The following is a 25702-nucleotide window of genomic DNA, read 5'->3' as shown; positions in this document are numbered from 1 at the left end:
GCTCTTCAACTCAGCTCTATTTCAGTCTGGGAAGTGCCTCTAATAACTGTAGTCAGTCATAGAGAGTGCTGTGACTCTTAACATCAATAAATGTATTGCAACACCCTTATTTGAAAATAGCACTGGAAAGATGTTTGGTTTGTTTTTTTTTTTTTTTTTATGATTAGCTCGGTTCTGCTATTATTGCTTTTTTCTAAAGGTCATTATTCCATGGTTTGGCATCTGTTTAAGTCCTGGCAATTGAATTTTTGAAATTTTCAGCAACTGATAACAAGCTACTGAAAATAAAAGGTAAACATTTGGGCCAAGATCTATTCACTTTCTAAGTTTGAAGTAGTAAAATGGGCACCAAACTGGGATTTTAGGTTGACTGCTACACATTGTAATTTTCCAGGAAAAAAATGTCTGATTTTTGGCACATATCTTTAATGCTTTTGATCTCTATCATGAACCAGAATGGCTCTGAAGATGCCATTACTACCTGATGAGTGAATGATGTGGGAAATAAGAAGGATATGTGTTGTAGGCCTCCATGGCTCTAAAGACAAGCCTCTTATAAAGAACCATTATATAAAACTTTTTTCATTATGTTGAAGGGACAAAATGCACAGATGTAAAGATAGAAAGAACAGGTGTGTTCATGTGTGTGTATTCACTTCACAATTTGTCAGCGTGGGGAAAGGAATACTGAAAAATGTACTTGCCAGAGCTCAGTCTTTTAAGTATAAAATCAGAGGGATAGATGTGTCAGGTTAAAGCTTTTACCTTACTCTCGCTGAGACACACTGTGATCACCACAGTGGATATCAGTTGTGTCCAGGGAAGGCAATGCTCGTCGCAGCTGTTCTCAGTGCTGGTGCACGTGCAGTGGCTTGGCTTCAACACACAAAAGTTCCACTGTGAGCACTTTGCTTCTGTGTGATTTTGTATGGCCGTATTAAAATACTTCCATCAGATCTCTACAGATAAGCATATTTGTAGAGAATCAGATCAGCCCACAATGACCTAGACTCTCCACCTTTCCACCATTTTCTAGTATTGTTGTCCAGACAAGTGTTGATCTGTGGCCAGTGCCAAAGCTTGTTACACTTAATTCTCGTTCACAGTATCCTGGTTTCCATGGCTCTCCAAAGTCTGCAATGCACTCAGCTATTGACCTAGATGAGGGCTTAATATTCCCATGTCACAGAATCACAGAAACAGACAGTAGCTGAGGCTGGAAGGCACCTCTGAATATAATCTAGTCCAAGTCCCCCTGATAAAAACAAGACTACCTGAAGTGGGGTAATCAGGGCCATGTCCAGTTGAGTTTTGATAATCTGCAAGAATAGAGACCCCACAACCTCCCTGGAAAACCTGTTTGAGGTTTTAATCAACCTTACAGTGGGAAAAAATATGCTTAAACTCTACTTCTTCTATTTCAGTTTGTGCAAATTTTTCTCTTGTTATTTCACTTGATACCACTGAGAAGAGCCTGACTCCAGCTTGTTTATTCCTCCATCAAGTATTTACAAGTATTGATAAGATTCCCCCTGAACCTTCTCTACCACAGGTTGAACAGTCCTAACTCTTTCAGACTCTCCCAATAATGTCTGGAACCCCAGTCCTTGAATCATTTGTGGCTCTTAGCTGGACTCTCTCTGTCCATATCTCTAATACCAGGGAGCCAGAACTGGACAGAGTGCTCTAGATGTGAGGTGATTGGCCTCTATCTCAACTTCATGCTGCTTCATGCATTTCACCACCCTTTGAGCCCAGCTGTTTCAGTCAATTTTCAATACTCTTCATCTACCCTGTATTTTATCCATTTGTCTATGAGATTTTTACAGGAGACATCCTTAAAAACTTTGCTAAAGTGCAGGAGATATATTCAACTTCTACTTGAAAAACTTCATACATCACTCAAGCAGAACACTGAAACTCTTATTTCTACATGCTTCTGTGGTGTAAAAATCTTTTCTTTCTGATTTTAGTTTTCCAAATTTGAACATGTCTGTGAACTTCTCAAATGCAGGCAGACTTAATTTAAGTTTGATAAATTTTGGCAAACAAGATAATGGAGCTGCCAAAGCAGTTGTAAATTGGCTGAGAAAATGTCTTCAGAAGAGGTTAAGTCCTGCCTCTCTCTTCTGGTGAAGCAGTAGTCACAGTTCCCATTCCAGAGTGCTGAATTTTAAGGTCTCTGCATAATTAAGCAACTACAGAAATCTTGACTCTGAAATCTTGAAAAAATTTTGTCATCCTTAGGCATTTTGTGCTTCAATAAAAGAAAAATTCTTGTAGAAACATAGCATTACAGGAGTAAAGAGATCGCAAATGTGCTACAGAAACTGTGCTTTCTGTTTTGCATGATGCTTAGTAATACAGCCTCTTGTTTAGTTGTTTTATAAACATGAGCATATGGAATTGTACATTTTAGAAAGAAATTTTGATGAACATTTGCATTTTTCTTCATTACATAAAAGTAAATTATTTTAAACTGCACATTCCTTGTAATCCAGTTGTCATTAGGCCAGAAGGTTCAAAGGACTACAATGAAAGTTATGACAGACTCTTGTGCCTCTAAGGTCCAATACTGAATGTAATTTAGAAAATTACTATGAGTTGCTTGCATGGCGGTTTACATAAAAAGACACCCCAGTAGTCTCATTTCAACATTTTTAAAGCTAGGGTAAAAATGACTGAAGAATGACTGCAATCTTTTCTCCATTGGATGGTATAAAACTTAAAATCAGTGCATATAAAACTTAAAATACAACTTTGAATAAAAGGAAGTATTCTTTTTTACCCTGATCTTGCTCTTGTTCTGACTTTAAAGGCAGATATGTTTTCTTAGGGTCTTGTGCAGCTCACTTTTGAAAACCTCCAAGGCTAGAAGTTCCACAGCCTCTCCAGGCAAACATGAGCTCCAGGGAAACAAACTCCATCGCCATAGTCTTCTCCACTGACTATAGGGGAACTTTTGCTCCTGTAGCCTATAGCACCTTCTCACTCTCGCTCTTCACTGATGTTGCTGTCTGCAGGTTTGCATTCTCCTTTTCCTGACTCCATTCTGTCTCTCAGCTGCTGCACAGCATTTTTTCCACTTCTTAAATATGTTACCACAGAGACACCGCCAGTATTGCTGATTGCCTTCGTTTTGGTCAGTGGTGGGGCTCCATCGCATAGTAGTCTGGAACAGGTTTCATCAAACATAGGGGCAGCCCCTGATCTCTTCTCATAGAGGCCACTCCTGCAGCCCCCTAATACCAAAACCTCACCACATAAACCCAGTACAATATTCATTTGTGCAAGCTTTTTCCTTGATGGCTCTTCAACATCCTGCCTGCTGCACTCTTCACCTGAGAAGGTCCTTCCAGCTGAGAGCTGTAAACTGATCCCAAAGGAAGTGCCAACTGGTTGTCCCTGCAGGCAGTGTTGGATGACACTGGGTGCCATGGCTGGTATTCAGCCTTCCTCCTGCCACACCACCTGATTTTCATAGAACAGAAACAAGTGTCTTTTATACAGTAAAATATTAACAGATAAATAAAACAAGTGCCACTTTGAATACTTAAGTACTAATTTGGAGCTAGTGGCTGCGTGGTATTTAGTTACCAGCAGTTTTAAAACACGTCTTCACATTCTTATTTTATACATTAGCATAATTCTTTTTCTTTTCTCAATTACAGGTGCATTAATAACTTTGTGGTTCAGAGGCAAAACTGCAAAACCGGGTGTAAAAATTGACCATTGCTAAATTTATGCTTTGATGTAGTTTTTTTACAGAGAAATGAAAAAAAGACCCAAACCACAAGATTCCTAATAATTTCTAAAATCTCAGATATGTTATTTATCATCTCTCATATTCGTCATGCTTGGTATAAAGACAAGACAAATTTTAAAGACAAAATTACATTTTCAATCCATAGTAGAAAAATTTTGTTCTTTGCAGTATTAAAAATAAGTAGAAAGAAAGATAGTTAAATTTCAGATTGATGAATTGCAGTATTTACTGCTGGGTATATTTTTTCCTTTTCTTTGTCAAAACAATTAACTAAAGTAATTTCTGCTCTCTTTTGTATTCCATTTTTAATAAATTTATTCTTATGCCCTCTGCCCTTCAGCAACTCAAATAGCAAGTATCAGGCTTGAGAACTATGAAATCTGAATTAATATCTTAACTTTGCAGAGCCGCTAAGCTTTATTGTTTCACAAAGCAATAGAAAACAGTTTGAGCAGCAAGAAATCTCTATAATTTCTTCTGTTATGCTCATGGAAGCCCTGTTGAAATATTTTCATTTAAATTACTTCTGTTTGTAAGCAATAAAAGCATCAATCCCTCCCAAAAGTTCATTTTTATGTGAGAAAAATATGTATTACATTCTCTTGCTCAAGTCTTACTCTAGTAAAAAAAAATTTAAAAAAAAATCACCTATGTACGTTTTTTAATCAAACAGCTTCTGATGCTTTCTAAATATATAGGTAAGAGTTCAGCAGGCTGCACACCATTTTTCTTCTTTTAGTAAAAAACCCCAAGTATTGGATTTATGTGCCGAGATTTTAACAGTGTTTAAGTGTTGCCTTCCTTCTTTATAGATAAAATAATAAATGAGACCTCTGTGCACTGTTTACTAGAAAACATTTACTTTTCCTATCAGTAACCCTTCAGGAGAGCCCAAGTCACCTAAATCACACCCACAGCATGATGTTTCCTTGGGGCAAAAAACCCACAATTCTGAGGAACTCACTGAAACTTAATTTATGGACAGGTAACACAAACATTTAGTTACTGATTCAGGATTTGCAGAACAAAAGAAGACAAAAGTTTAAAAAACTTGGAGAACAACCCTTTTTGCTCGGCCTTCTCCTGCCACAGCCTGACTCGTGCTCTCCACTCTCTCATTCATGCCTCACCTTCAGCCTACCAGCAGCCTAGGGAGGGTCTGCGAGGGGACAGAGCCTGTTGCTTCCTTGTGGCTTCCCTTTGGCCCTCATCCTTCAGTGCATCCTCATCTGCACGTGTCCTCCCATGCTCCCCTTTGTGCCTTTCTTTGATTTATTTTTTTTCTAGCTGTCAAATCTGTATAAATTTTACCGGTATGTTCAGCACACAAGTGCAAAGTGAAAGATTTGAGGATGTGAACTGTGTCAATTTATAATCATCACTGGGTTTATTTGAAATTTAAAATCCGTGAGTTTTACAAATCGCCATTGAAAATAAGACTTCCATTTGTCCTCAAGAAGTGTTTTATGTCCCTCTCCTCAAAAGCTGGATGAACTTCCTGTAAGTCATTGATGACAAATCTTCTGCAAAGCTGTCCTTAAAGATTTTCAGTAGATGGATGTTTTACAATCTTTATATTTCAATTTCTGGAAGCCGTAAGGTTATTCTTATGAATAAATTATGAGGAGAGGCTGACATTTTTTATTACTGCAGGTTTGTAGAAAAAGTCAATATTTAAAATGTTTCTCAGATACTATCTATATCTATACCTTTCGTAATATTTGGACTTCTTAGAATCAGAATATTAAATGAAAATAAATATAATATGCATTATACTACATATGCTGTTCTCTATACTGTACAGACCCATTCTTTTATTTGTTGACTCTGAACATTATTGAGACTAAGTTGGAGAGCTAGTTTTTATTTAGTAGGAAAATATCTTGCTAACCTAGTGAGAAGTTTTTAGACTGGGGGTTTTGTGATTGGTGACCAAAGCTTTTAGGTTAATCAAGGAACAGGATCAGGCAGATTATGCACAGGACAGAGTGATGAGGGATTTTCTTGCACTCTTTTTGAGGAAGTGAGGTGACTAGAGACAGCTCTCCAGTGCCTGTACACAAACACGTGTAGCATGGGAAGCACATGAACTGTAAATTCATATTCAGTTGCAGATCAATGATATTTTTAATATCACAGAGCCACAGCAAAGCAGTTGGCACTGCTGGAGTCCTGCAGTAGACATATACAGACTGTCCAAGAGAGATGGGCAGGAAAGAAAAGGAGTAAGTGTTGTTCGTGCAAAGGTGAGAGCTGAGGGAACTGACATCGCCTCTGGAGCTTCTGAAAGATATTTTTGTGACTATGCAATCTAGAACTGTGTTCGTTTGCAATTTTCATAATCAGACTATTATACTACAGACTTTAAAATTAAATTTAACTTTTTAAGGGGCTTTCCACTTCAGGCTATATGGTTTCCATTCTGCTGCTTGTCTGTAGCATAGCCAATGAAGAAACTTAATAAGAAACAAAATCTAAGCTGTTTTTTATGAAAGCAGTATAGGATGTGCAGAAAATTGCATAGCTGGAGTGTATTGGATTAAACACTGACCAAGTGTGACATTGGAAATTTGTGAAAGTTGCTGATGGATAAAGCAGCAAATTCAGACTTGTGGAAAATTAAGCTGAAAAAGTGTTATGAAGCTGCTTCTCAATGCTGTGCTCTGTAAAAAAAATCTGAGTGTATAAACATACAGATGGAAATATTAAGCATAAAATGCTTCTGTAGTAATAATATTTAAGTTAAGATAATTCTGAGCTTCATCCAAAAAAAATAAAAAACCTCAAAAAACAATAAACCAACCCAGTAATTATTTCTATATAATTGTTATAAACATAGTCGAAAACATTCATAAGGAGCGCATATTGAAAACATAAATGCCCTTCCCTAAACAGTCTTCAGTGGGGCTACTATTTGGATGAGATTTACTATTTGTTGTTTGGACCTAACCTCTGGCAAACTTTCTGAAGTAGCACAAAGAGACAATGTTCTTGGAAAAGAAACTACCTTCTGGTTCAGAAATGTTTTTATAAGTTGCGTTATAGATAAGATAGTGTGCTGCCTTTTTAACTGAGAATGTTTGCTTTATTATGCTAAGCTACTGCTTGGAGAAGATAAACTCATTTTCTTTACCCTTTATTTCGAGAATGAAGGTAATTTTTAAAAAATCTTATTTAGAAAACACTGGTAGAATTTTATTGCAAATTTTTTTTTTCTGTCAGAATTGAGACTACAGGATTGTGGTTTTGGAAAAAACATCAAGGATTTTTATCTTAAAAGTAATTTCAGTTTCCCTTCTTTATTGCATCAAATAATCATGAGCTTTTTCAGTAAGATATAAAAAGCAATACCTTCCATTTAGAAACATCTAAAAATACTTAGCATTACATTTCACTTTCCACATAATTATTTTATGCATCTAAGTGGTTAATTTATTTTTAGTGTATTGTAAAAACAGGGTGACGGAGTAGAGAATGACATTTCTAGGGTCTCTGTTTTCTTCAGTTGTCCATCAGAAATCCTAAAATTTAGATACCAATATTTAAGGCAGCAGTTGAGCCACAAATAAAAATCTATACATAGAGTTTGTGCAGACACACACACGTGTTTGTTATATAAAAACAGGTAAAGTTGTTTTTCTCCATACTAATGGAATCAGTAAATTGTGTTATGTGTTTGCCTATATTACATTCTTTGTAAGAGCACTCGAGTTTCTCAAAGAATGGATTGTTTTCATGATCCATATATGAAAGATAGTTATTAATGTGTATATTTAAGAGTAATAATTAAGACAACTGTAAAATGCTTAAAAAGGGGTGTTAGGTTGCTGATTACTTTAAATTGCTCAGATAATTTTTCTGAAATAAAAATGTCTAAAATTTGAAAGAGCAGACAACAGTATGTCTGGGATTGTACCTGAACTACAATGTGAAGAGTGTGCCAAGAATTTCACAGAGCTTGTGTGGCTGAGATCAAGGTGTAGAGAATTACTGCAATTCATCTCAGCTTTCCATGATGTGTTTCTTAAAAAATGGCTCAACTTGCTCAGAACTTCTGTTGGCTATATTAAAGATCATTGTTTAAACTTGGAAAGTTGCTGTACTCTTTTTTCTTGCAGTATTTTCAAGAATAGATATCAGATGTCTATTACTCTGTGATGAGTTAAGCACTTAAGTTTAACTGTTCTGTTCACTATAAATATCTAGATAGATAAGATGATGCCATATATTGTGTGCCAAATTGAAGCTTGATCTACCATGCAATCTCACTGAATTCTTAATGGAAGCCATGAATTTGCATGGCCTACAAATCCCTGATAACATTGCCTGTCTTTGATCATCTATCTTATTGAAATTTACAATTCAATATTTATGTAACATTATTGTGAATATCACTGAAACCTACAAGAAAAAACGGAAAATTAAATAAGACTTAACTAGAGAAATGTATTTTCAAAAATTGTTGTGAAAAATGATCAGTGAACAGCAAATCAGGAAGAAAATAAAATATAAAATGTTATTAAATTAATTTTCACCAGAAATTATTTGACCATCTAAACATTTCACATTATTTCTTTTAATTGGCATTTGGTCATAACATTGTGTAAAAAAAAAAAAAAAAGAGAAAGAAAAGCTGTAGGCATCTATGTACATAAATAAAAACAATCTATGCCCACAGAAAGAAAAAATAAAAATCAACACCAAAACATTACTCTCGTAATCACCACTCATTATATCAGTGATACTCCCTCTGCATAAAAGCCCTTATGCATATTCAAACATAGATCTTCATTTGAATTCATAATATCTTGCAAAGCTTTTCTATGCCAAGTCCCCACTTGCATATCACTCTGAAAAATCTTCCCCTTTCAGCATATGTTGAAGATCAGAGAAGTATGTTGGGAAAAGTGACATCTTGGCAGTATGTGTATTTTTTGCATTTATACCTTCATATCACATTTGCAAGACTGTTGTTGGATGAAATTTCCCACTATACATTTATTTGAAAATATAGAGTATGAATTTTAAAAGTAGATTTTTAAAAAAATATCATCAGTATTATCTATGTATTTGTAGTTGAGTAAAAAATGTCAGATTCTATCAAGCCTTAACTGAAGTGTTGTCTTCTCACCATTCCTGTGAATGTTTTACTTCATATTTGATAACTGGAAATTAAAAGGACAGGGACACACACAAGTCTTTCAAAGCATTTATGTGCTTAACTGCTGTTTACGTACTACATTTTATTGCAGTGATTTTAGTGTGTATTAGGTCTGAGAACATAAAACACATACACATACAATGTATACTACAACCTTAAAGGATCCTTATACCCAACATACAAATTAATAAGTTTTCATTAACTAGTGTCCCCTGTCCTTTCACATGTAGATATTATTTTCCCATTTCATGGACTTCTTCCACCCCTCCAGATGTTCAAAAACAGGCCATGATTTGGGCTCCATTTTGTCAGGATGGGTGGTTAGGACAAGAGAAGCAGCACACTTAATCATTGGGCACCAACACCAGCCCAGCCCAGGTCACTTGCACTCTCCTTGCTCCTCACAAAATTCGCTCTTCATCAGTTCTTGTATTCCTACTACTTCACTTCCTGCAACATACAGTTTACACCATGAATTATTTTCCCCCCAATATTAATACCCCAAGGTTAAATCTTCTTGAGGCACACACTGGGTCTCCCCATCCTCCTGCATTACCCATCAAGTACACCCAGGTCCTTGGGCAAAGACAGTCTCACAAATGGGTTTACCTGTCCCTTTGGGAAAAGGGGGTTAGACACTTAAATATCTGAGGATTCCTACCTTGGTGGTTTGACAGAGTTAATTCAGAAAGTTATGGAAAGGCAGGGAAAGCAATTCTCAGGGCTCTGTACCAAAATCACTGCAAAGATTCTCTTTCCTCTCTTTCTTCCTTGTTTACCTCTCCTTATTGGGTTTGTTGCACATTGATGGAGATCAGCCACTGTTACTCTTCCTAAATGTTCCCTCACCAGTTTGTCTTTTGTTTATAAAATTTCATAGCTGGCATCTAAGCATATATGCTATTTCAACGTGATAGAAATACAGGTGCTCTTTCTGTGCGGATTCCACAGAAACAATTACTACATTTTCTTTTTTTGTCAGCGTCTTGTGCACTATGCATTAAGTCAGTGGTAGAATTGCTGTTGACAGTGTGACAATTTAGCTGAAGAGCAAATCTTTTTTTACAGTCTTCACAATTTAAGATACCAAATATTTGCATGGGGATTAATGTTTGTAAGCCTTCTCCCAGATGGGAGTTTTTACCTATGGGAATCTGATCTGGAACCAATTAAATCACAAGCAAATTATATTCTAAGTGGAGGAAAATAGGACCACAGCACAGTAATTCTGTTATTTATTGGTCTAGTCCTTGCATTACAGAGGCTAAGATGATATCTAGTGTGCGCTTGACTATAGTGTGCTATATAAATGTAGTTAATATTGCATTTGTAGCAGATTTTCTGCATGAATCAGAAAAAAATACATGATGATTTGTTTGGACCATTTTGCTGCTAGCAGCAAAAATCTCAGATGTGGAAAAAATCTCAGATGTGGCTCAAAATAGCAGATTGACACGGTCATTGACATTGCTTGTGGTTAAGTTAGTGCTGCCACACTAATTTTTTAAGTGCTAGAATATAGCAACATTGTTAGTAAGCAATTTTTTATATTGCTAGGAACTAAGATAGGTTACTCTGTAACTGAGTTTTGAAAAACAAAAGATGAGTTCTGTGGTACAGTATTTTTCAAAAGAACTTCTATTTTTGAGTCTGAGAAAGCTGTTCCAAAGTGTTTAGTCTTTCATGACACTCCTGATGTTCTGCTTTTAACTTATTACATGAGCTGAAAAGCTATTCACATGCAACTATTTGTCTTTCAAGTTAGCACAAGCTTCAAGAATTTAGCTATGAAATTTCACCTGTAAGAACTTTTTAAAATCAGTACTTGATAAAATATTCCAATCAATATTTAAAAATCAATATATGGCTCCTTCAAAATCATTGAACATGTACGCTACCCATTCTTTTAATGGACATTTTACTGCTGTTAACCGGCAATTTAAAATTATTTTTCTGAATGTCCTTAATGCATGAAAACAGTACTGTTATTACTATTATTATTTTTATTTTTCTTATTCCTTTCACAGTAAAGGACCAGAACCTGTGATGAGATGATGTTTCTCAGTTTTGTTGTATTTAGTGGATTCAAAGTGCACTGGTTAATTAGTAAGATTAAATCTAAGATATGTTTTTACTTTGCTTTTCTATCTGTCCATGGCATAATTTAGCAGAATTTTTTAGAGACAAAACCTAGTATTTTAAACTCCTAAAGTGCTGCAATTAAGAGATTTCTTACAGTCAGGAATTTTTTTCTTTCTGTTAGAAGTGAACCATTATATGTGTCAGAATTCTTTAAAGTTTTTTTTCTGTGATGCTATACTTCTTAAAGTAAAGTATCTTTATCATTAATTTTTCATCAGTATTGACTGGATTTTCAGACTCTAGGGCAAGTTTTATTCATGTTAGCACTCTAATTAAACAGAAAAAAACTACTTTTCAAGTATGCTTCAAACATTTGGCTAATAAACTGAATAAGCAATGCAATATTTCCATGTAAGTTATTTGAAAGGTATTTCCATTTTGAAAGTAGTAGCACTACAGTGCTGAACAATTTTATTAGCTCACAGAAAAAAATTTACCATTAAATCCTCAAAACTGATTTTTGAGTTATTAGGCATACACACAATTAATAAAGAAGATACATAACATCAGTCATTTGAGAATTGTTTTCTCGTAGAATTAGTTCTATTAGAACTGATTTTATAAATTTTATAAATCCAATGTTTGCCTAGTTTATTGAGTATAAGATTGTATCACAAAATATGCTGAGTTGAAAGGGACCCAAAAGTGTCATTGAGTCCAATTCCTGGCCCTGCCCAGGACCATTCCCAAAAGTCACATCATGTATGCTAAAAAATAGAGCATTCTTGTGTCAAGAGTCACCCTCACAAAAAAAAAATTGGTTGTGATAATTGGTAAAATAGTTTCATGACTATTCACAAGCTGTGAGGAATGTGTTCCTATGGTCAAATTTGAAATATTTGATTTATTAAAACTTGTACCCATTAAAATGACTCTGATGTAAACATTTTATTTGCAGAAGTGTCTTGCATCTGACATTAAGAAATCACTCATGAATGGCCTTGTTTTGAAAACTGATCAGCTGTTTGAAAAGTGGAAAAGATTATTGGAGAATGCTCACTAAAATAAAATATAACAATATAATTAGCATAAGATGGATAAGATTCTCATGATTCTTTTCTCAGTATAATGTGACTGCTGCACATTACATGTCAGACTGCATATGATAGGGATTAAACGCAACTTGCTTTATGAAAACATTTTTGGTTAAAGAGGAAATAATGAAATTTTTGCATGCTATTGTAAAGTGAGTGAAACAATACTAATCAAGGTTTATAATCTACTACTAAGTACTAGATTATAAAAATATGTGCTGGCAAAAGTATTATAATTCTTAAATAATTGAAATATGAAGCAATTACTTCTTTAACACCTTAAACTTGCAGCTACATTCCAAGTCAAACATGTTAAAAATTTTAAGCAATTGTTCATCTAAAAGGCAATAAAATTCTATCCTCAGCAAGAAAGTATCAATTTTTAAGGAGTGATTTTAATGATATTTATAATTATTTGATTTTTTAACAGCTGAGGATGCTTGTGGAGGAACTATGAGAGGATCCAGTGGAATCATCTCGAGCCCCAACTTTCCTAATGAATATCATAATAATGCAGATTGCACATGGACAATTGTTGCAGAGCCTGGTGATACTATCTCACTCATATTTACAGATTTCCAAATGGAAGAAAAATATGATTATTTGGAAGTAGAAGGTTCTGAACCACCTACAATAGGGTAAGTCAAATGTTGCAATTGTAATGTTGTAAAAAAAATATGGTGAAATGTGGAAGTACAACTTTTTGTTACTTTTCCTTTTGTCAATAGGTAGTCTTGCTGATTAAAAAAAAAAAAAGAAACAAAACAAAAAAAACACATTAATGATTGTTACCATGGCATAATTGTTGATATTCCAATTTCAGCTGTAAAATTATTTCCAAATATAGTCCAACCATTTAGCATCAAGATGAAAGGCACTGTAGACTCATTCACCTCATTGTAGATCTAACTGTTCTAACCATTATTGTATTTAAAATGTACATATTTAGAAATAGAATGGAATGGACTGTTGCCCTGGTAAGGATTGGTGAAGCCTACAGAGAATTTCATAATGTCAGAAAGTGAATGGCATGGTGGCCTTTTCAGCACAGAGCTGAGGGGATTTAGAACTGGCCACACCTGTTGGTCACAGATTCTTTCTGGAGGAGTTTCTGTGCAGAGAACTGTACACAGCAATAAATAATTTGACCTGAGTGTGGTTGGTGATACACTTACCTAGAAATTTCCATCCTGAACTGTGGCTGAGCAGTCACAGTACTCTTTTGGGTTTGATTTTGCTCCAAATATACTACCTTTAAGGAATATTTATAACTGTTTGTTTGTTTGTTGACTTAACAGTAATAATAAAATTTTTGTTATTCTGACTACTCCAGTTCTTGATCTTAGTGTAGATGCATTATGTAGATAATGTAAAACAAGTCCAACAAATAAAATGGTAGATATCCAGTTTCAAGATCAAATTCACTTAAGTAGAAAAAATAAATCATACATTCTTTGGTTTTCTGGTGTGGTAGTTTTGTGGTAACACAGAACCGCGCTACTCAAGAGACATGTCAATATGACAAATCCTTGTGTTTGTTTTATTAGTTTAAATATGCTACTGATTCACAAAAAAGAGGATGTATACAAACCCATAAATAGCAGTTATGATCTCCAGTAAAATCTCAAGCTCTTAACTGGCTCATAAAGCATTATGGGGGTTATGCACAACAGACAGGTGTGTGAACAACAGGTGATACAACAGGTGGTTGTCTAGACACATTAAATTCAGTAGACTCTTGGGTTTTTATTATCGATATTAACCCTGCTCCAAACATAGCATAGACAAAATAAACAAAATTATTTTTGATTTTATCACAAGAAAATATCCCAAATTAGATAATTTTTTGTTTTGAAAGCAATCAGTCTTGGTTTCTATAAGTGATGGTTATAAGTAAAATATTTTTTATTACTTTAGGGTGTAGTGGAAGTCTATAGACTAATTCTAAGCTTTAGCAAACAGTGTTTTACAATTTGATTTAATTCATACTGCTACCTACATAGTTAATTACTTCTATTAGAATATTACTTAATTGCCAGTGAGTTTTTCTAGCTCTTAAACTGAAATCTTTTGAACTAGCTGTCAGCTAAAATAATTTTTAAAAAATAATTTGTAATAATTAGTGAGATATCACCAATGACATTAATTCATGGCTAGGCTTTGCGAACGAAGATTTGAGGAGGGCTCTACCCACGTTTGTTACAAGCGCGTTGGTCCCGTCGCTACAGGGCTTTGCAAATGCGGGTAAGGCCTTCGAGCCTGCACAATGGGTTTTTTAGGTGAGACACAGTATGTGCGGAACTGACCCACCCTTTAATCCTAAAGGTTCATCTGCCGGTGGCAGCGAGGTCCTCAGGATGTAGGTTTAATTAGAGTATCCTTCTCTTAGATGGATGGCCTTACAGGGCTAAGCGAGCTTCATCTGCCCAGGTTTGGAATTAGAGTTGTCCTTCTCCTAGGATGACTGCCAGAAGGCTAACGAGCTCATCCTGCCCATGGATACCAATGACATACAGACATTATTAATCACTCGAATAGCTAAATAGGCATTTGATTTTTCTTGAATGTGTTTTATGTATTCAGTCATGAGCTTCATACAATGATTTCATTTCTTGTTTTGCAAAAGGCTTTGGCTATATTCAAATGATATAATAAGATTACTTTATATATGGAAATTCCCATTATCTGTTTACAAAACATAAAAATGTACAAAGCTAATTTAATAATTGCTCATGTAGAGAAGCAGACTGGAAGCATATTCTTTTTTTAGCCTGTCATTTATATTCCCTAAATTAGATTGATATGTTCAATTATGGGAAAGTATCCCCCCCATATGTTAGGAAAAACAGATTTGGAAAGCTTAATTAACAACAATTTGTTAATTAGATTTAGAACAGTAAACTTTATATCCCCTTAGACTTCCTCTAATCTAAAACCAGGCTCTTTAATTTTGGAAAAAAAAAAGTACATAATTTATAAAAATTACTAAAAACTTATTGGTTGATCTGGATAATAAGTATTATTATAAAATAATTTCTTAGAAACTTTGGTTCTTTACGTGACTATTACACCTATTGTTTTTAAAAAAACCTCAAATTTTTTTTCTTCTGCCCATCTGCTGTGTAACAAAATATCCCTACTTTTTGATTCAAAGTAAAACAATGAGCCAGAATATACATCAAGTAGATAGGTTGGAGTTATCCATGAGACAAGACTTGGAATTCTTTATGAAGTGTTAATTTTCCGTAGTCTTCCAGTCAGTTGTTACAATATTTCAGATATACCAAGTCTTTTCTGTAAGAAAATCTTGGTAGGCCATTTTCATTTAAGTAGTGAAAAAAAATTCTGTAGATGCCCTTCAGGGTTCTTGTCGTCTTGTTGCTTATTCTGATGTTTGGTAACTTGAGCTGAACTAAGGCATTTTTTGTAGTTTGGAAGTGAAACAGAAAGAAAATTATTAGTTTGAAGAAATTATTTTCACCATTTTTTCTCAACAACAACAAAAATTAAATAAGATCTAGTGAAATGTTCCTTTTTGCCTGAGTGAAAAGTTGGGGTTTGAGACATTAATTGGTGAAAGAAATAGCAATGTCATTATGGGATATCCAGCATATAGAAGTTAAATCTTCTGAGAATATCTGAACATTTAAGAGTTTCCAATGCCTCTAGGATGCTCTAGTTGGAATGTTTCACATATTTTGCTGTTGGTCACTTTTAGTGGAATATTTACTAATCACTGAGCAGAAAACTAGATTGATTCTCTAGGCTGCTTTGACATAGGTAACCTGGATTCGAGTATGTACTCCAGTCTGAAATATTAAGACAATTTTTAAAACACTAGTTAAATAGTATAGAAGAAGTGTTAGAACCTCCTTCCCAGAACAGTCTCTGAAAGAGGTGCTTAAAGCACTCTCCAGATAAGAGCTGGTGAGGATGGACGGTATATATATCACACTTTCCTAGACAAAGACATTACCTCTATATCTTCTGTTCCCCATTACCAGCTTAAATTAACTCTTGCTGGAAAACAAATTGACAGTTTTCCTTCCTTTATATTTGGAAAGCTTGGTTATGATAGAAAAAAAACCACAAACAAACAAGCCTAAAACAAAACAAAAAAACCAGCAAAGGTATTAGATTAATTGAATTTGAAATGTTAATAAGTTTTGAATTAACTAATGTATTTTTGGTGGATAGATTGGAAAGTGACAGAAAATAATGGTTGTCATAAAATATGTGCTTAGAGCCTTTATTCAGAGAACTACAGATGTAGTCTTGTGGCAGTTTGATGACCTCAACCTATGACAAGTCTGAATAAAGATCAAATTTTCTTTACAAGAAACACATTATGCAAAATTTTTATTGTTTACATGTGCCTTAATGCAAAGGTGTTTTGAGAGTGTAACAGTGTCTCAAATGCTGTTGGGCAAATGTACTTAACTTGTAGCATGATAAAGCAAAAGTCCAAAGATTTCAGTTCTGTTCTTACTGGGTAAGAGTGGGCTTCTAAAAAAATCTTTGTGTAGTGTTCTAATAATTGACCTACCACTGTCAAGTTCATACAAAGCAATAGAATTGACCTACCACTGTCAAGTTCATACAAAGCAATAGGGCATCTAAAGTACTCTGTTATCACATGTGAATTTGAAATATGATATGATTACTTTTTTTAAAGCAAAATAACTCACCTCATTTCTTTCTTACTGATACTGTATTCTTGGGTATTTAAAAGTATTTCCTGGTATATTTTCCTAAAATGTAAGGGAAACATAGAATCTTCAATAATAAATTGAAGTATTGTCTAGACTATCTATTTCTGATTTTAGCCAAATTATAATTTTTTCATATATAAATCTGCTGCAGACACCACAGCAGGGACTTCCCTGCAGCACGTGATATAGATCATAGTGAAGCAGGCTGTCTCCCTGCAGCCTCTGAAGGTTCATGGTGGAACACATATCCACCTCCTGCTTGAGGAAGACCCCATGCTGGAGCAGATGTTGATGCTCAAAGGAGGCTGGGAAGGCCAAAGGCTTCTGGCAGGAACTGTGACCCCATGCATGACTCACATTGGAGCAGTCTGTTCCTGAAGGACTGTGCCCTGTGGAAGGGACCCATGCTGGACCAGTTTATTACAAACTTCAGTCCATGGGAAAGACTCACTTTGGAGAAGTTGGGGAGGATCATACTGGAGCACGGGAAGAGTGTGAGGAGTCCTCCCCCTGAGGAGAAAAGAGTGGCAGATACAATGTGTGATGAACTGACATCAGTCCCCATTCCCTGTCATGCTCTGCTCTGGATAAAGAAGATGGAGAAAATCATGAGTAAAACTGGGGAGGTGTATTTAAGATTTTTTTTTCCTTCTTATTATTCCTACTCTGATTTGACTGATTTAATTTCCCCAAGTCACATCTGTTTTGCCTATGATGGAAACTGGTGAATGATCTCTCCCTGTCCATATCTCAATCCATGAGCCTTTTATTATGCTTTCTTTCCCCTGTCCAGCTGAGAAGGAGAATGATAGAGAAGCTTTGGTGGACTTCTGGTGTCCAGCCTGGGTCAGCCCACCACAGTGACATACCTGATGAACTTTTCAGTGGATATGATGTGTTTCCATTCATTTTTTTATATTGTGGACTTAATTTGTTTACTCTTCTTGGTAGGACAGCTAAGGAAAATTTATTAAGCAGATTTTATTCATTACAAATTTACAGAAATCATAATTTCTCTGTAGGGGTTTTTTGAAGTTATTTCTCATTTTTTAAAAAAGTGCATAATTAATGAAGGTTGGAAGCTCAAATAAAAAACATGAGAAAACATTTAGTTTTAAATGAATAGTATCAATATACTGATTGGTCAGTAGCTTTAAACACACTGTTCGTGAATGTCACAGTAGATTCTCTTTTTCATTTTGTAAGAAGATAATTATATTTTAAGTTCAAGTATTGTCATAATGTTGCACTTACTGGCTTTTTTTACCAAATCCAAGGTTACAAACTCTGTTAACAAAGTTTCAAAATATTAGTAGTATGTTTAGAAAGAACTTAGACAAATAACTTACAGTTTTTTATAGAGAAACAGTATGTTTAAATTAACATTCATATAGAATAAACTTTAAATTATATAAACTAAAGGTAATTTACCTCTAAGTTATATAAATTTCACAGAGGAAAAAATAATTTTGTAAAGTTTTGGTGATGATGTAGTATGGTATTGCAGTAGCATGTGAACATTATTTAGAAAAGCCATTTTGAATCAGAAAATGTTTATGTTTGGTGTTCAGTGTCTAATAGTGGCAATAACAGTTGCTTAGGAAAAGAACAGAACACATTGGGATGATGCCCTTCCCCCTTGTGTAGACATAGCTTCTGCAGTTAGTGATTTAGGAACTTCTTGAAACAATGTTTTCCTTAAAATCATGTGTTAAATAGCTGTAAATAAATCTTTCTTTTGTTAATTAGTCATTTTTCAAGGTTCATTATTCAAGACCCTCTGTAAAGTACCAAATGAGTTTAAAAAAAAATAAAATCCAAGCAGCTTGAATTAATGGGTTCCCTGTTACCCACACAATCATGTATTCCTGAAAATAACTTTAATTGATGAGTCGGTCATATCGTTCCACTACAGAGGATATATCATCCCTTTCCTTTCATTCATCCCTGTATATACAGATTTTCTTAATCAATTTAATCAAGACTTCCTTATAAATCCTGGAAACCTGGTCATATGTGTTGTGCAAGGATCTGTTTTTCTCAAGATTTCTCTCTCCCTGAGACTGAATTAGTTGTGGGATCAATATGTCCTAGGTTCCACCTCAGTTGATGGTATGAACAAGAATGTGTTGGGTTCACCCTCAGTATTCGTAGAGTAGTCATTTGATCCTTATTCCAGGATGGCACTATGCATCCCACATTTCCACATGTTTGTAGCCTTTATACCATGTTGTAAATCCATCACCCTGCAGGTATACAATACACATGACAGCAGCATGTTACATCAAACATTTTGAGCACTAAGAACAGGCAAAATATATCTTAGAAAAATGTAGAAAGGTCATAGGAAATTTTGTCCAAGAACTACTCAACCTGGTTGTTGTTCATTCACTCTAGAAGAGCCTTAGTGTCATAGCATTCATAGTCTGATACCTTATCGTTGCTTGTGTTGCCGTGGGAGTTAGGTGCTGAAAAAATCTCCGGAGCAGTTAATTAGGGGTGAGATAAGAAAGGGTTTATTATGCCAAGGCAGTAGATGTTACAAGACGTGCGCAGGCCGTGCCTGAGATGTTACATTTTATAATATCATCCATCCAATCCCAGATGTGTCCACCCTGTGGCCTTTACTCTGGACCGCCCTGGGTCCACCCCCTGAAAATGGGTCTGGGGGCTTTTTGGGACCCTCTGTTCATTCCATCTTCATCTTCATCAGAGCACAAAGGGTACATAGTCACCCAGTTTTTGACCGTATTCTGTGGTTTAGGCCCTGATATGCTGTTCTGCCAACAATCTAGGCCTTGCCTTGACAAAAGACTAAACATTTCTACTGTATTCGGGGGTAGGAGTGATATAGGGAGCATAGAATGGGGTAAGAGGGTTAAGGAATGTGTAAACTAAGGGTGCTAGAAGGAAAGGGAAAGGGACAAGGGACAAGGGAGGGAGGGTTGCTGCTTTTAGAGTCTACTTCCACTACTTAGAAAACTTACAAGTATTAGAAAAATAAAAAACCATTAGGGGCTTAAGGCATCACTTGGTACAAGTGGTTTTAGCACTATAGAGCTCCTGTAATATCTAGAATATGAAATCTCTCGCTCTTGTGTTCCTCATGATGCTGTGTCTAAAATACATGTAGCATCTTACATGTAATTTTCTATGCTTTTGCTGACATTTGCAATTTAATTATGGAGAAAATCATAGAATCATAGAATAATTAAGGTTAGAACAGACATCCAAGATCATCAAGTCCAGTCTTTGACCGAACAAAGGTTATTTGGTTATTTGTCATTAATTAGCATTTCCTGACTCTTAAGCCCATTTTACTAGTGCTATGAAAGAACAAGATGATAAATAGAACCTTTAAGACATAGTATTGAAGAATATATCAACTAGTGCTGATTAAAAGCAAAGTGTGGATAATCAGCCATATAATAGTTATTATGGAAAAGGGTATTATTTGGGGTTGGGGTTTTTTTGAGAGGAAAATGCAGTTATCCATGCTAGACATCTACATGGTAATTTTTATTGACAGTTCAGTTACAATAGAAACTAACCTTCAGGAGGCATTTAAAAATTAAGTATACTGTTGTTGACAATTAACCTACATCAGACACATGCATTAATAAAACAGGTTCTCAATCAGATCTTTTTAACAAAGTGTTTATTTGATTTATGCAGCCATCCAGTGTCTGAATAGGCTAGATTTATTTTCAGTCAGTGTACTTCATTAAATAATGCTCATATCTAAGGCTACAGGAAAACCTCTGCCTGACATAAATATGGACGTACAGGGATAGACAATCACATCTCAATAGTGCAAGTACCAATGAAAATAATAATATGTTGAAGAAAAAAACCCAAAACAGACAAGACAAGAAGAGTGCTCATAAGAAGAGATTAAAATAGAATGAAAAATACCCACCTCAGGCCCAGCAATTATTTTCTTGAAAAATCATTTCAAAGGAGAAAGTGAAAAGTATAATTGTTTCTCTTTTATAAATGAAGACTGGTGACACTGCTTTAGATATTGAAACTGTTTTCTCACTAATACAAACTTTCAAAATCTGTGCTTAATGCTCAGAGGGAGGACACGGGAAAGCAATGTTTATGAGTAATATGATTCTAATAAGGATGTTAAAAGACCTAGATGATGGACAGATTGTAATCTGATAGGAGTTCAATTAAAATTTAAAGAATAGTAGTAAAACTTATATTGCTTAACACAGGAAATGCCTTCAGAAGAATGTTGTGATTGTAGCCAAATAGGTGGAAAGATTTATTCAATTAATATAATAAACAAACTTCAGTCATAAAACCCTGCTGTAATTAGCAGAGTATTTGCTTACTGATAGTGGATAGAATTAATTTTTGCTAGATTTAATTGCAGGGGAAAAAAAAAAGTAACTGCAGCTGCCAAGTTTTGGAGTGCCTAAGTCCTTCTCCCCTTCTAAAGCAGGGAACAGAAGGTAACAGAGATAATGCTTAACTGTGGAACAGGGTGAGCAGAAAATCAGGAATAGGAAGAATACTAATGCTAAAAATATTGTCTGGTTTGAGCCCTTGATAATCCATCCATTGTGTGTTATCATTTTCATCTTTTTCTGAAGGACTGAGAATAAAAATGAAGTGTCTGCTTTCTTTCCACAGAAACCAAGTATTTCTGCCCTTTAGTGTTTGCTTCTGTGGTTTAATTTTTTGCTTGGTGGATCAGCGTTTCACCTGTGTCATTTCCATGAGGTCGTTTGGAGCATCCAAGAAGCAGAGCGCATTCCGTAATGTGTAGGGTCAGGCACAATGGTAATGTCAGGAGGGGAATTTGTTACAGTGATTGTGGAGGTTAATGGAACATTTTTCGTTGTTCTGTCATGTGATTCCATTTGGAAATCATCATCTGAAAAGGACTTTGAAACTGACTTTACATCTATTACTTTCAAAATTCTTACCGAAACATGAAAAAGATTTGAATCTAAGAGAGGAAAAATATGAAATCATATGTTTAACAGTAGAAGTGGAGGCTTCTTGGTTTCATTTTGCACTATTTGTTCTATTTCTGAAGAATCATAGAAGCATAGAATCAGCCAGGTTGGAAAGGACCTCTGAGATCATCAAATCCAACCCTTGATCCAACACCACCACGGTTACTAGACCATGGCACTAAGGCCACATCCAGTCTCATCTTAAAAACCTCCAGGGATGGAGAATCCACCACTTCCCTGGGCAGCCCATTCCAGTGCCTGATTACTCTCTCTATAAAGAATTTCTTCATGATATCTAACATAAACCTTCCTGGCACAGCTTAAGACCATGCCCTCTTGTCTTACTGATAGCTACCTGGGAGAAGAGACCAACACTCACCTGGCTACAATCTCCTTTCAGGGAGTTGTAGAGAGGGATGAGGTCTCCCCTGAGCCTCGTCTTCTCCAGACTAAACAAGAAATAGAAGGCCCTTCCATAGTATCCTGTTCTTGTGGGGTTTTCTGCATTAATTTCTCAGGTTGTAGTTCAAAGTGTAGTGCACAAACATGTCTCAAACTTTTCAAGCTACTTTGTGGCATTTACACTAAATAGACTCAGTGCTTAGTAAAGGGAGATTCTGACTTTAGGAAATTGCCATATCCATGGAAATGCCAATCAACCAAAGGTGTAAATCCAGAGTTTAATCCTGGTACTCAAATTGTTATCTGTGCATCCATATAACTAGATTGTAAGGAAACACAAGACAGAGTGATAAAACCTTATAAGCCAGATCAGCATTGAAGGGAACTCAGGAGCTGTCCAGTCCGATCTACTGCTGAAGGTAGCTCTGTGAGACAAGGTTCCTCAGTGCTTTATCCAGACTGGTGTTGTAAATCTCCAAAGATGGAGACTGAACAACCTATGTGGGCAATCTTCTTCAATGCCTGACTGTCCTCAGGGGGGGAAAAGCTTTTCCTTTTTTTTCTTTATTTAGAAATCATTGTTTTCAGTCGTAATAAGCACATAAGAATTCATTATCTCCAAACATCTGTTTGAGGTTCAAAAATCTCCTGTGGTCTCTTTCTTCCTTGTGGATAGGCAGTGGTATGACCTTTCCTCTGAGCAGGTTGACTGATCTTGCCAATCCTAGCTCATGAGTTGTAGACACATGGGATCATGTTGGAGTCCTTCCTTCCTGAGGCTGATGTTGTCCCATTCATCTTATGTACATATGTACATGACCAGAGACATGAATCATCCTATCTTCCTCCAGACTTCTAGAAGCTAAAGCTTATCTGGCACGTGTGATTTATTACTAAATAATAGAGTCAAGCCTCGGTGAGACAGCTGTCAGTTAAATTACTGTGTACTTACATCAGACAGGGAGTCAGATGCAGTCAGAGAATCACCTTGGCTCATTATGCTGAAAATGAATACTTTACATGGCCACTGTGATGCTGCTTCCCACTTTTATTTCCAGCTCATCCCCTACCTTGTGTTGGCTCAGACGTTTACCCAGTCACAAAGAACTGCACCAGGAAGTGATACAGATAAAACCCAAGGTTTTTTTCATCTTGTGTTAGTCAGCAGGTAGCCCAAGAGTTGAAGAGAACAGTGAGGCACATTGGGAGTGAAAAGTGTTTCTTGAAGGAGTAGGAACACTTTATTGTCAAGATAAAGCCTGAACTGTTTTCTTCTCAGGTATTTGTAGATTGAATGACAGTATCTATGCAAGGATTTACTTTTTTTTTTTTTTTACATTATGCGCAGACACTTCACAGGGTTAGTTGATTTCCTTTATGTTTTTTTTTACTGTATCCTTAGTTTCATGTATTCCTGTGGTGGTGTAAAATATTTTATTTTATTTAATGTACACAGTGTCAGGAAGACAGTACTTCATTGTTGCTGTTGCCCGAGATAGTGTATCCTGGTGGTTAAATGCACTTGTTCTGAGGAACCACTTCTGAAGCTGCTCCTAATTTCTTACCTTTGCTATGTTCATGAGTACTGCAAAAGTGAACATTTGAAAGCCTTATCTGAAGTTGCATATTTTAATTATTCTGATGGTACTTTTTAATATGTATGAAGTTATACTCACCTGAAGTCAAACAGATATCCACCAGCAGTTATCAAATGAGCAGTTATACATTGGATGGGCTTTTTACATACATTCTTCTCAACAGAGATAGGATTATATTATATTACTTCACAAAGTCTTATCAACGTTATTATTATCATCAAAGTCTTATCAAATTGTTCAGAAACAAATTGAAAAATAGTTCTCATGACCCTTTATATGCAAGAAGAGTACTCAGGTTTTTCCACCATCCCTCTTGAACAAAGGTTTACTGAATGCTGTTTTTGTGCTTCTGTGGCTCACTTTAACCCTCTTTGGATGGAGCAGCCCAGAGTGCTTCCAATGTGGGTTATTTGTAACTCTATTTTGTAGAAACCCAGTAAATAAAAGTCTAAACCTTGTGGATTTTACTAACGAATACTTAAAAAGCATGATCAGTAATAAAAACGAACAAAAACAAAACATCTGGAGTCTCTTCACAGCAGTTTCTGGGAAAAAAAAAATAGAGATAGGAAGATGGGTTGAGGATTTAATGGAGCACTTTCACGTTGCTTACTCCAGCAGAATAGTGCACTTGTTTTCATGTGGTCATTTGCTATAGTCTCAGGATGGCAATTGTTGGAGTAGTGAGGGAGATTGATTGCTCTTGTCTTGACTGAAACACCAGTGACTGAACTTGCAAGTAAGGCTGAAACAGCCACATTTTATCCTGCATGAGTCGTATGGTGGGGGAAAGTGTATTAGGACAACATAAATCTCAAAACAAGGCAGGGAAAAGAAAAAACTACAGCCAACTCAAAAAACTAACAACAACTAAACCTCAAAACATATAGTGTTTCATTTGCCATTCCAGAGTAATTAAAACTTCACACTTTCTTGTCATATGGTCTGAGTCCCTGCCATGGTTACTTTATTCAGCAAAGTAGGTGGTGTGTTGTGGGAGAACAGTAATTTCTGAAGAGATAATCCCAAATCACTCTTGTTTCTAGATTCTGAATTTTAAACTTTCATATGTTTTGTACATTGGGTAAACTATATGCATTCATATTTCCAACTTTTATGTCTCAGGCACAAGAGCCAAAAGTACAATATTTTGAATACATGAATGAAATCCTTTGCATTCATGAATAAATCCTGACAGGATAAAGCATTGCTTATATTGGCCCTACAGACTAATTAGAACTTCAGATGCTGATGCTTCTTTTTGTGATCATCCATCTGTTTTTCTTGTGGAAATCAGTTTAGGTGATTTAGAGTGCAAATTCCCTTGTAAAATGAACCAGTGACTAAAACAAACCATTATGCATCTTTTGAAACTGCTAATGCAATTCTGTTATATTAAGGATCAACACAATGTCAAACCAGTGTCAGAGCAATTTTTTATAATTGCATACCATCCAATATGCAGGTGCCCAGTCACAACCCACAGGTTCCTGGTCATGACATAACAGTCAGTACAAAAAGAAAATAAGCCATTCATGTATACTTACTGTATGTTTATTTCTTTTGCATACAGTAGGTCATGAAAGTGACAAAACCCCACCAAATGAAGCAATCTAGAGCTTCAATATGAGCCTTAAACAAATGAATTATTCTCACCCCACCCCAGAAGTTAAAAAAGGCTACTCAAGTCATTGTGTTAATTGCAAAAATATTTTTATCCCATAAACTTTCAAACTGTTTCTAAGGTTAACAGTTTTATGTGTTTCCAATTGAAATACAAGGCATTTTCATTATTTTGAAGCCCTGAGAGTAAAGTAATCTAAGTATATTTGAAAAAAAACAATATTTGAAATTTAAATGCAATTTTCCTCTGATCTAATTAATGAGCCATGTTAATATTTTGGTACCCTATTT

The 25702-nt window shown here is 35.4% G+C and overlaps 1 protein-coding gene across 4 annotated transcripts in view; it reads left to right on the top strand.

Moving 5' to 3' along the window:
• Positions 1-25702, top strand: part of CSMD3 (CUB and Sushi multiple domains 3) — a 618429-nt gene that overhangs the window by 179560 nt on the left and 413167 nt on the right. For all 4 annotated transcript variants that reach the window (XM_017806514.1, XM_017806517.1, XM_017806516.1 and 1 more), the window contains exon 5: positions 12534-12741. In XM_017806514.1, coding sequence (XP_017662003.1) covers positions 12534-12741 — 208 coding nt within the window. The remainder of the gene's footprint in view (positions 1-12533; positions 12742-25702) is intronic.

The sequence above is a fragment of the Lepidothrix coronata genome, unplaced genomic scaffold, assembly GCF_001604755.1.
Source record: "Lepidothrix coronata isolate B3197 unplaced genomic scaffold, Lepidothrix_coronata-1.0 Scaffold15, whole genome shotgun sequence".
In the NCBI taxonomy this organism is placed as follows: domain Eukaryota; kingdom Metazoa; phylum Chordata; class Aves; order Passeriformes; family Pipridae; genus Lepidothrix; species Lepidothrix coronata.
The sequence above is the reverse complement of the archived record's forward strand: the minus strand, read 5'-3'. Positions and strand labels throughout refer to the sequence as shown.